This window comes from Danio rerio, chromosome 11 (assembly GCF_049306965.1).
Source record: "Danio rerio strain Tuebingen ecotype United States chromosome 11, GRCz12tu, whole genome shotgun sequence".
NCBI classification, from domain to species: Eukaryota; Metazoa; Chordata; class Actinopteri; order Cypriniformes; family Danionidae; genus Danio; species Danio rerio.
Genome location: NC_133186.1, coordinates 46,709,595 through 46,722,716, shown reverse-complemented (window position 1 = coordinate 46,722,716; position 13,122 = coordinate 46,709,595). Strand labels below are relative to the sequence as shown.

Genomic DNA, 13,122 nt, shown 5'->3' with positions numbered 1-13,122 from the left:
TGAATTATTAGCTGTCCTGTATATTTTTCCCCAATTTCTGTTTAATGGAAAGAAGATTTATTTCAGCACATTTTTAATTATAATAGTTTTAATGACTCATCTCTTATAACTGATTTATTTTCCTATTGTCATGATGACAGTAAATAATATTAGACTAGATATTTGACTAGTGTTCAGCTTAAAGTGACATGTAAAGGCTTCACTAGGGTAATTAGGGTAAAGTTAGGGTAATTAGGCAAGTCATTGTATAACAGTGTTCAATCCAACACTAATATTGCTGAAGGGGGCTAATAATATTGACCTTAAAATGGGTTTAAAACAATTAAAAACTGCTTTTATTCTCGCTGAAATAAAACAAATAAGACTTTCTCCAGAAGAAAAAAAGTTTTTAGGGAGGCTGAATAGAAAACGGGCCTTTCTTTGTTTCTTATAAAAGCTGCATAAGTCAGGAGCAGTGTGATGTTGAACTTTTGTTGTTTTACTCAGTGTTTCCAAACCCTGTTCCTGAAGGCACACCATTTTCAACCTCTCCCTAATCAAACACACCTTAATCAACTCATCAGAACAGTAGAAGTGACTCCAAAACCTAAAATGAATGGGTCAGATAAGGGAGACGTCCAAAATATGTACTGTTTTTGTGTCTCTAGCTTTCGAAACACTGCTTTTATTAATAGCAGCAGGAAAATAGGCCGCTGTCACTTTAAGAGCTGCACGCATTCAATTTACCATCACTCATGTATTTGCATTTTCAACAGTTTGAGTTCATAATACATGACTGAAGACGGTTTACTTGAATAATATTGAGACACTCATGTCACTGTGTTCACAGATGATTGGTTCAGTTTTGTTTTGTGATCTCTAACCCAGTGTAAAACCAGATCTGCAGCAGTTTAGCAGTGAAACATGATAACTCTGAAACCTAGATAACTGATTAACACTTCAGTGCTGGTGAATGACTTTTAGTTTTAATTCAGCAGAGGTCAACAAACAAGTGTGCATTGAATTCATGCATTTCTACTACACCGTAAATAAAAATCTGTCAGATTTACTGTAAATAAACAGCAGCTGTAGTTAGCAGTAGTTTACCGTTAAAATAATTAGACATTTAAAAACTGTATATTGTGTTATTTGTGCATAAGTGTGTTAAATTTGATTGATGATCTGAAACATTAAAGTGTAAGAAACATGCAAAAAAGAAATCAGTACTTAAAATACTTTACTGCTCTGTCCACTTTTGATGTTGAAAATTCAGCTCTATACAGTTTAACAAAGTGACTTATTGACATTTTAGTAGTTTGAGATAATCATATAATAGTAAATAATATGTAGAGAAATAAGTCTGTAAAATAACAGAACGTGCAGAATGTGCTGCAGCTTATTTCAAGGCTTCTGTAGCATAATATACAACACCAAGCCAGATAATTTTGCACTGCACACTAATACACATGCTCAGAAATGTCACTTTTTTGGGGTATATGCCAAAACATGCCAATAGGACTTTTAATTTGCCAGTAACCTGGGTTAAGCGCTTCTGGCGAATTGAATGGCAATGCAAAATCCGGTGCGTTTAAGGTCTGTTTTCTTTAAAAATCAGCGATCTCCACTAGCTGAGTGATATCCGATATAAAGTGGGTATTAGGTTTTACAAGAAGCACTGCATTAAATTACATTTCATTTGCCATATCTTTATAATATGAGCATTTATTTTTACCCCAGTATATTCAATGGAGCTTCTGCGCTAGCCTGCCGATTCTGATGGGTATGTGGAAGTAAACCCCTTTTCGTCTTGTTTTACGCTTGAGCAACTAAATAAATGCTCAAGTTTATTTAACTGAATGTATTTTAATGACATTACAACATCCATGCTGTATAAGGAACCGTATAAAATGGTACAAAGTTCACAATAACAGCTCACCGGAAGTGTATCAGCATGGGAACAGCACTAAATCTCATAATGCAATTCAGAAGCAGAAATAAATGGGGGGAATAAAAACATGAATCATAAAATACGCAAAACTGCTAATTTATAAATATTATTACTGTGTACGCTGTAAAAAAAAATCCGTAATTTTACGGTTTGAAAAAACCCCATAAAATAACGGCCATTAAATCACAGAAATATACCGTAAAATATCAAATATTAAATTACAGAAATTTCTTTAAATTTAAACTTCTGTTAAACCTCTGTAATTTAATATCTTCTATTTTACATTATATTTCTGTAATTTAACGGTTGTTATTTTACGAGTTTTTACCAGCACCCCAGCTGCAGGAAACAAACCGTAAAATTAATTATTTTTTACAGTGTACACAGCTAATGAGGAAAAAAGCTAATAGTTCACACAAACATGAAAATTCTGCCATCATTCACTTATCCTCCATTTGTTCTGAAGAATCCATCTGAGAATCCTTGTAGCAAACTTATGTGTGTTGTTTCAAGAAAGCAACCATTCATTTGTTTTTATTCATTTATTCTTCATTTAATTATTTTATTTATTTAATAGTTAATGATTAACTATTTAGTTATTAGTTAATGATTTGATTATTATTATTGATTATTATGTTCTTATATTTTATTATTACTATTTTCCTATAATTATTCCTTCATTATAATATTTAAATATTGTTATAATCTTATGACTGTGGATTCAAGCGACACTTGTTTTCATAAGTAAGAGATAAGAGAATATATTTCAATGTCTGTTTTGTCTTTGGACAATGTTGTGAAGCAGTAATTTTCCATTGCTGTTGCTTGTGGTATAATAACACTTGTTGGATTTATCCTGGTCAGACGTAGTTTGAGCATTGAATCATCTAATATTATTCAATAAACTCTGCTCTTTCTTTATCATCATTACTTCGTCTCCTGCTTCTGCTCCTGTCTGGTTTTCTTAGTCAACTCCTATATTGACAGTAGAATACCGGTTAACAGGGTTGGGTATTGGAAACTCTGCTGACTTGTTCTCCATATACCTGCAGAAACTGACACTTTCTGACAAGATCTGGCATCCGGGGCTGGATCATATATAGATCTGGCGTGGAGATGGTGGTCTATTAGAGGCAAACTTCTGTGTTTATTTTTTTCTGTTGAACAAAAAGGAAGATAATTTGCAGAATGTTGGAGAAAAAACAGCCATTGACTTCCATTTTTTTTGTTCCTATTATAATTATAATGATTTATAACGCATATTAATCTCATGGGTTATAACACAATCTCTGGCTCAGTGGTTAGCACTGTGGCCTCACAGCAAGAAGGTCGCTGGTTGTCCCGGCTGGGTCAGTTGGCGTTTCTGTGTGGAGTTTGCATGTTCTCCCTGTGGCGTGGGTTTCCTCCGGGTGCTCCAGTTTCCCACATAGTCCAAACACATGTGCTATAGGAGAATTGATTAACTAAATTGACCGTAGTGTATGAGTGTGTGTGTTAATGTGTGTGTATGGGTGTTTCCCAGTACTGGGTTGCAACTGGAAGAACATCCGCTGTGTAAAAAATATACTGGAATAGTTGGTGGTTCATTCCGCTGTTTCGACCCCTGATAAAAAAAAGTGACTAAGCCAATGGAAAATTAATAAATGAATATCTTCAAAATATCTTGTTTTGTGTTTACAGAAACAATACATTCATTAAAGTTTAGAACCACCTGAGTGTGAGGAAGTGATGAGAAAATGAAGGATAAATCTAAAGCTGTGACCTTGTATGAAAATAATAAACTTGAAAAGACAAGAACGACAATGTAGTGGCAACAAACAATGGCATTTCAACATGAGCTAAAAGTGAAAGATAAAAAAGACCTATATTTATATAATATAGGAGCAAAAAAAAAAAAAAAAAAATATATATATATATATATATATATGTGTGTGTGTGTGCAAAAGCCAGACAAAAAATGGCTCAGGTCAAAAAACAACAGCTCAAAGTAAGAAAATAAACCACAGTACATTGTATTTAAGGACACATTGAAGTGATGCCCACTAGTGGCTAAAAACAGATATCACAACATGTTAACATTGTTAACTTTAATCATTTATTCATTTCCCTTCGGTTTAATCTCTATTTCAGAGATCGCCACAACGGAATGAACCAACTATTCCAGCATATGTTTTACACAGCGGATGTCCTTCAAGCTGCAACCCAGTACTGGAAAACACCCACACACTCTCACATTCTCACACAAGCTCATACGCTACGGCCAATTTAGTTAATCAGTTCCCCTATAGCGCATGTGTTTGGACTGTGGGGGAAACCGGAGCACCCGGAGAAAACCCACACCAACACGGGGAGAACATGCAAACTCCACACAGAAACACCTACTGAGCCAAGACTTGAATCAGCGACCCTTTTGCTGTGAGGCGATTGTGCTACCCACTCCCACTTTGTTCTGTTGTCAATGAAGAAAAAATGTACGTTTTAAATCTTAAGTGGGATAATAATATTATAATTTAATGTGAATGTCAAATAATAAATAATGCTAAGTAAATGTATGCTATGTTTTATGTTTATTTTAGCGGTCTTGTTCATTAACCAACTGTCCCTGTACAAATGTCCACGCCTAATGTTGTGTAAATAAACTTTTGTAGAGACTAAAATTGCAATAATGAAATCAGTTTATATTTATATTTATTTATAATAGTGTAATTATTTCGAAATCTATTATAAGAGATAATGCATGGTGAAACCCCCCAAAAAAACCACAACTTCTACTTTTGTATATAAAGGGAAAGACAAATCAAGCCTCATCATAATACATTTTGGAATTCTGCTATTATGTAAGCATATTATACTATTAATGGACGGACTATTAATTTAATAAATGACGGTAACTGTAAAAAACACGTTGTCTTATGACTTTTATTTTAAAATGAGCACGCTATGATGTGACTTTTATTTTGAAAAGCCTGAGCGGTGAAGCCGAGAGTTGTCTGTCTGTCAGTCAGTCGGTGTGTTTGTCATGACAGGATAGGATTTAACATAATTCTGATCATGTAAGAGTTATGATTTATGTTTTTAATCATTATTATTTGCTCATATCTATATGAATATCGCAAGCGGGTGTTTTAATCAGATATTGATTGTATATCGAGTGTCTCGTGCGCTAAAGCTAAAGCTCATGTCACCTTTGCAAATATTCGACACTTTAACCACTGTCAGATGAGTTTACATTCAGTCTATTAATCATTTATGAAATAACTAACAGCAAATTAATCAGTTCCTAATTTCTACCATACAGTTTTAAGGTAACCAGATCAATTTTAATAAATATAATTTCATTAAAATGCTAATTTTTATTCTTTACATTCTCGTAGAGTATTTTTTAAAGGCCGTATACACATTTAATTGTATTTATTTGACTCCGATTCATATATTTTTGACTGTTAATCATTCTTATGTGTAATGATATTTGAATAATCTTGATGAGGAGAGTTACTTTCACTTTTGTATTCCTGTAACGTTATAAGAGAGATTTCTTTGCAGCTTTTACTGTGTGGCTTTATAGAAATATTAATAATAATAATGTCAACAGTTTATGTGTTATCTTTGTCATGTTCATATATAATTGTATTTACGATGTACATTAAATAATACCCTGTCATTACAATTGCACGTCACAAAAACATGATTATGCAATGTCTGTTTGTTTGATTTTTGATTTATTTACTTATAAAATTATAAAGTTTTGTATATTTTATTCCCAGTTTTCAGCTCTAATGTGAAGGCGTTGAAGTTAAGATTAACATAACAGTAAGTACAATCTATAAATATGATAATGACATTGTAAAGTTTTATTTTGTGTCATTAATATGCAAGTTTTTATTAGTATTTTTATATAATGCTATTTATAATATTTTTTATCACTTTATATATTTATGTAATTGTATAATAATTTAATTTATTTTTGTGTCTAACTTTTTACACAACATAAAGTAAATGAAAATGAGAGTTATTGCTTTTGAAACTAGCAGAAATAATGTTTTTGTATTTTTTACTTGCATTTTTGAAGCAATAACATCTTTCTTAATGGTTTTATATGTAGTTAACATAATTAAAAGTTCTTATTGTTGGTCAAATATTCTTAATCCAGGTGTGGAAATGGAGCAGTTAGATCCCTCTCCGTTAAAGCGCTTCGTTCTGGCCAAGAAGAAGATCAGCGAAGTGTTCGAGCAGCTCCTAGTTTACGTTCAGGAGGGTTGCGAGTTTGTAAAAGGTGAATTTGATTTAATTTATGTGAATTTCTGTTGATTAACATCACGCATATTCTTTGTAAACTTCTCTAGCAGCTTGTTTAATAATACATAAGCTTTATGCTTAATTAAAATGATACTAATAGTTATTACTAGGGCTGCAGTGACATGTGGTATTGCAATGTTTTGTTTTGCTGCGATATATTGATATGAACATAATTTCACCAGATGATTTGTAGGTCTATTTGAGGAGATTTCAATAATTTAGATCGGCTGGGGTGATAAAGTCACATCTGCACAAAGTATAATAACTTGCAATCATATATAAATAGGAAAGTACAAAAATAAAAGTGAAATAAACGGTGCTTTATGGATTTCTAGGAAGTCTAACAGTAATCAAATACAAAAATATAACAATTATCAAACATAAAAAAAAATGGGCATCATTGTATAAATAATTCTATACAATAATATGTGTGTATCTGCAATAGTTGCATCAAATTATATTATTTTAATATTGAATTTTTAATACATAATCTAATCCTGCGATGCGACTATTGCAGATACACACATTCAAGCTCAAACTATATATTGTTCAGTTGTAGTCATTACAGCTCAGGTCAGTGTTTTGAATCTAATTGTTTAGTTTTATGGAAAACAGGTGTATAATAATCGGCATAAAGTACATCCAGCTGGTTGTTATCGCAGAATAAACCCTTCAGTGTTTTATAAATGCTGCTGATAAACCCGTCAGGCTTTATTCTGTCTGGATGTTCATTATTCCTTACGTGTGTTTTGTTAATTCAACAGAAACCTGTGCCAATGAGTCGTTGGAGAATATTGCCAACAAAGACCAGTTGGATGAAATCGAATCGTACACCAGCAAACTGTCCATCATTCAGGAGGTGTTGGCTCGCAGACATATGAAGGTGGCTTTCTTCGGCAGGTGAGTTTTGTGTTGCTTGTGCTTTTATCGCTCATCTCCACTGAGTTTGGAGTAAAATGTGATTATTTGTTGTCATTTAACATGCTGCATTTACTACAGCAGTAGTTCATTGAGATGGGACGTCATTATCGCAGAATGATTATCTCAACTATCATTGACTGATTAAATTAAATTCGGATTTACACTGATTTTTGCATAGCTTCTGAGTGTACAACACCTTTTTTTCTGCTCTTTTAATGGTGCCTGGGTCATTTTCTATATAAGTATGTTGATTGGAAATATACATAATATTATGTAGAATGTAAGATTACAATGACCATCAGGACATTTTTTTAAACAATTAGCAAAAGACATTTTTGGATTCATACTTTTATTGACATTGTGTATATGGAAATGTCCACTCCTCGCATCCACGATGCAAGAGAGGACACCATCTGACTTTGGGCGCAAACTTTGGACAGACTTAAAGATTTACTAACTTGAATATATGAGACATCAAAAAGCATGAACTTCTAGTTCTTTTTTTCCCTCATTTATTATTTATTATCAATTTGTTTTATCATTATATTATTTATTTATCTTTATTTAATTTATTTTTATTTTCCTTTTTTTTTTTTTTTATCTCTTTTTATGGTAATGTAAGGTTTCCTGTTTGGGCTTCTAATAACTTTCATTGTCGTAGACCTTTTTCAACACAGTTTTAAATACCTCTATGTTTAAAAATCTGTGTGTTTGTATGCGTGTATATCTGTGTGTGTGTGTGAGTGACTGTGTGTGTGTGTGTGTGTGTGTGTGTGTTTGTTTGTTTGTATGTGTATATGTGTATGTTTATATATATATGTGTGTGTGTGTGTGTGTGTGTGTGTGTATATATATATATATATATATATATATATATATATATATATATAAATATGTATGTATATATATATATATGTATGTATATGTATTAATTTATTTTATTTGTCATTTTTATTTGCGTTAGTATGTCCTTGTCATTATTCTTCAGTTTTTCCTTTTTACTGACAATATTGTTGTCATGGCTGACACTATTATGGATACTATTATTTAACAACTTGTAGATTGGGTTATATATATGTATATCTACACATTTTGTTATATGCTGATTGTCTACGGCATGTTTTTCTGTGTTCAAAAAATACAAAATAAAAAAAATATTTGATGGAAAAAAAAAAACAATTAGCAAAAGACAAATAATAATAACAATATAAAATACAATAAACAACCCCCCACACATCCATACATTGTATAGTTGTCACAAAATGTTTCTCATAATGATATTACATAAAGATCACAATGGTTGAGGGTGATAATAAATAAAAACAATAATGTAATTTTTTATGTCAACAATAATTATATTTAAAAAATATGATAAAACATTGACTTTAAATAATAACAAAAAATAAGACAAAATAACAACTACAAAAACCCATACAAAAACAATAACAATAACAATAATTAAATGAAATAATCAATTATTAAAGTCTAACAGAGGTAATGTGTCAATAAAAGGGGCCCTAAATACAGTCAAGGTTTGTGAGCTTTTGTCTGACCGAATATAATATGGTGCCCTGGTCATTTGTAACCTATAAGTCAACATGAGAGTTAATAAATGTTATAATTATCCTCTGTTCGCTGTTTTCTAGAACAAGCAATGGTAAAAGCACCGTCATCAACGCTATGCTGCGTGACCGTGTGCTGCCCAGCGGCATCGGACACACGACTAACTGCTTTCTGAGTGTGGAGGGAACAGATGAGGACAAGGCCTTTCTGAAGACTGAAGGCTCCGAGGAGGAGAAAAGCATCAAGGTACGAGAGACGTTTATTACTTTCTAAACACTAGGCATGGGACGATAACCGGATTCAAGGATTACCGTGTTGTGGAGAAGGCATGGTTTTAAAACTGAAAACTTTATTATTATTATTATTTTTTACGTGTTAACAAATTTGAAAACTGCAATAAAAACCTAAATGAAACATGTTGTTTAACATTTGTAAAGATCATGTCAGATGTGTTTTTCCTCCACAGACAGTAAATCAGCTGGCTCACGCTCTGCATATGGACGAGAGTCTGGACGCCGGCTGTCTGGTCAAAGTTTTCTGGCCCAAAACGAAGTGTGCTCTGCTCAGAGACGACCTGGTTCTGGTGGACAGGTACATTTCAGTGCTCTCAAAATGCTGCTAATATGAGATAATATTAGGTATCATAGTGAATGTTGATACTTGAATCACAGTCAAAATGGTTTGCTCTCATGTTAAATTTTAATTCTGTTAACAATAAGTGCTGCTTAAAGTAGATTTTTTTCCAAGCAGTTTTAAACCTAATATTTTCCTAATAACTAATTTTCTAATAACTAAAATATATTGAACTTCTCTTTCAGTCCTGGAACTGACGTGACCACAGAGCTGGACAGCTGGATTGATAAGTTCTGTCTGGACGCTGATGTGTTTGTGTTGGTGGCGAACTCTGAATCCACACTAATGAACACGGTGAGCTGTGCACTGGATTATGCTGATCCGAGTGTGTGCTAGTGCTGCACCACACTGGAGAAAAGTACAGTATTGTTCTTGGGTTTTGCCATAACAATAGTTCTTGCAATATAATATTTACTGTTATACTATAGATTTATAGTTAACGCTAACTCTATCAAGCCTCTTCAGCTGCTTCAGAACGCAGCAGCACGAGTGGTCTTTAATGAACCTTAAAGAGCACATGTCACTCCGCTGCTCATCCGTTTGCACTGGCTGCCAGTTGCTGCTCACATCAAATTGAAAGCTCTGATGTTTGCTTACAAAGCGACTTCGGGCTTTGCTCCTTCTTATCTGCTCTCACTTCTGCAGATCTATGTGCCCTCCAGAAACTTGTGTTCTGTGAATGAACGTCGCCTCGTGGTTCCATCCCAAAGAGGGAAGAAATCACTTTCCCGAACTCTCGCATTCAATCTGCCCAGTTGGTGGAATGAACTCCTGAACTGCATCAGAACAGCAGAGTCACTCGCTGTCTTCAAGAAACGACTAAAAACTCAACTATTTAGTCTCCACTTCTCTTCCTAATCTGCAATTCCCTCTCTGACTCCTCCACTAACTTAAAAAAAAATAAAAATTACTAACATTTTGCTTCTTACACTTTCTTTACACACCTAAAACTTGCCTACAGCACTTATTCATTGTTGCTCTTATAGTTGTGTAAATTGCTTCCTTGTCCTCATTTGTGAGTCGCTTTGGATAAAAGCGTCTGCTAAATGACTAAATGTAATGTTACTATACTATAGAACATAGGTCTCAAACTGGATTCCTGGAGGGCCGCAGCTCTGCACAGTTTTGCTCCAACCCTGATCAAACACAGCTGATCCAAATAATGAAGGTGTCCATGACTCTTTGAACGCCTCGAATATTAGGATCAGCTTTGTTTGATAGGGTTGGATCCTAACTGTGCAGAGCTGCGGCCCTCCAGGAATTCAGTTTGAGACCTGTACGCTATAAAATATTATAACACAATATACTATAGAATATTATAACATCATAGCACATTATATGTGTAAATATAAGTATAAACGTTTGCATATGTTTGAAAATTGGTAATATTTAAATACTAGGACAGCATTGAAGTGCTAGAAATGTTTGTAAATGCACCTGGAGAGTGCTTGAAAAGAAATTTGACTTTGGAAAAGGTGTCAGAATCCTGTAATAATTAACTATGTGGAAACGGTCAAGCACTGTCACCTAAAGTCATACATGAATTGGAAAATATCATTTATACTGAAGCTTTTTACGAAAGTCCCCCGAGAGAGGCCCTGAGAGAGGCACTGAAGCATCCTGGGATAGCATGCATGCCTCAGTGGGTAAAGCAGAGTTCAGTGTGTGCGTGTGTGTGCGTGTGCGTGTGTGTGTGTGCGTGTGCGTGTGTGTGTGTGTGTGTGTGTGTGTGTGTGTGTGTGTGTGTGTGTGTGTGTGTGTGTGTGTGTGTGTGTGTGTGTGTGGATAACGCAGCTCTGCATTCCTCTGACCGGCATGCAACCAAACACTGAGCAAACCCTCCCGCTGCTACACATACCCATATTAGCACACACACACATGCACACACTTCATGCCATGTGACATCATTACTCAATATGCAATATGACGATGTTGAAGTCAGTATTTTTTGTTAAACATAATTTAATTTTTGTTCTTTACAAAAGAGTTCCTAAGTGCTGTTTAAAGGGCTGGTCCACTACAATACCATATGTTAAACTTTAGTTGATGTGTAATGTAGCTGTGTGAACATAAACAAAATCTTTGAATGTAGACAGTAAAAGTTCAATGCAAAGGACATCATTGTTTTTACATAATTAATATTATTTGATTTATTTAACGTGATGCTTGCCTGATTTAGCACATTCCTTTAGTCCTGTCTTTATTTCTTCATGCTCAGTACTGATTTAATGCTCTAGTTCAATGGTTCTCAAAGTGGGGGTCGGGACCCCCCGAGGGGTCGCGGGACAATGAAGGGGGGTCGCCTGGTGGTTTCCAAAAATCTATTTATATTTTTTAAACCATAAGAATTACCATATTTTATCCATAACCTTCTGAAAAGAAAAAAATAGTCGTTTATACTATATATAGTTACTATAGTAGCTTATAGTTACTACTTCTATTGGATTGCAACCCCTGGGGTAATTGCATTGTATTAAAGACACAGCAATAGCGTCAGATGCAGCAGATTTCATAACACCTGGTTAAACTTTATTGCCCATTTACAGCTCTCATACATAAAAAAAATTAAAAGAAGAATAGACTTGGGTCCATTGGTGTGTGTGTGTGTGCCATTGCATGCAAGGTTTCTGTATTTATAACCACCTCAGAGGATATTGGGGGTCACGAGTCACTGGCATTGTCATTTTGGGGGTCGCGGCCTGAAAAGTTTGGGAACCCCTGCTCTAGTTTATTACTCCTGAACAGCTGATCAGATAAGACTGAATACCTGTGTGTTGTATTTACACTGACTGTGTGTGTGTGTGTTCAGTAGAGTGTTTCCACTACACAACCTTTAGTGACCCTCAACCTCATTATTATTTCTCTTTAAAGGAGAAGCATTTCTTCCACAAGGTCAATGAAAAACTTTCCAAGCCCAACATCTTCATCTTGAACAATCGCTGGGACGCTTCTGCTGCCGAACCCGAATACATGGAGGACGTGAGTTTATTTAAATTACTATGGATGTTGTAGATTTAAAGGGGAGCTTTTATGCAGAAAGCACTTTTATGGCTCGTTTCCACTGACTGGTACGGTACGGTTACGGTAGTTCCACTACCAAGGGTATTTTGGTGGGCGTGGTGTATGACAAAGTTTCAGTCAACGTCATTTTCACTCGAGGAAATGTCGACAATAAAGCTGTACAAGTCACTCACATATCATATGAAAAGCACTTCTCACAAAACAGACGCTTTACACACATAAATACTTGTGTATAAAGGTTTATTACTAACATTTCTATGAACATGAGTTGATTATAACTGCAGATCAATAACAGTGCAAAATAGCCTACTGTAACGTCTGTAATTATATTAAATAAATGAACCTATATGAACACATACAGACCCTTACAGTCCCCGATATGTTACCAACTACAGAAGAACTACACACAGCAGACATTTCGTCCTTTATTGGGTTCCAAACAACACAAAGTATAGCCTACAGTCAGAGTAAACCTCTCATCTGTGTCTGTAATCTTCAGCAGCACATGTAGCCTCTGTTAGAGAGTCATTCCATCATTCCCAGTTCATAATAGTCCAAAAGGTGATGATAATAATTAAAACAAGGCAGTTTGTTCACGTTTGCTGAAGAAATAACGTGCTACTTGGCTTCCCCTTTTTTTCCGCGCTCCACTTTCGCGTTTGTCCTTTTCTTTCTGCATGTGTCACTCTTGCGTTTGTCAGCGTCTCACAGGATCGGGTTTCAAAAGCTTGTCAATAATCAAGCGCACGTTATTATCATCA

The 13,122-nt window shown here is 34.5% G+C and overlaps 1 protein-coding gene across 2 annotated transcripts in view; it reads left to right on the top strand.

The window, feature by feature from the left end:
• The first annotated feature begins 4,930 nt into the window (after positions 1 to 4,930).
• mfn1b (mitofusin 1b) overlaps positions 4,931 to 13,122 on the top strand; it is a 33,365-nt gene continuing 25,173 nt past the window's right edge. Inside the window, exons 1-8 of one of the 2 annotated variants that reach the window (XM_073915569.1) lie at positions 4,931 to 4,980; positions 5,692 to 5,737; positions 6,078 to 6,200; positions 6,988 to 7,123; positions 8,791 to 8,953; positions 9,174 to 9,298; positions 9,526 to 9,634; positions 12,212 to 12,319. In XM_073915569.1, coding sequence (XP_073771670.1) covers positions 6,086 to 6,200; positions 6,988 to 7,123; positions 8,791 to 8,953; positions 9,174 to 9,298; positions 9,526 to 9,634; positions 12,212 to 12,319 — 756 coding nt within the window. In that variant the 5' untranslated portion in view covers positions 4,931 to 4,980; positions 5,692 to 5,737; positions 6,078 to 6,085. 2 annotated transcript variants of the gene reach the window in all.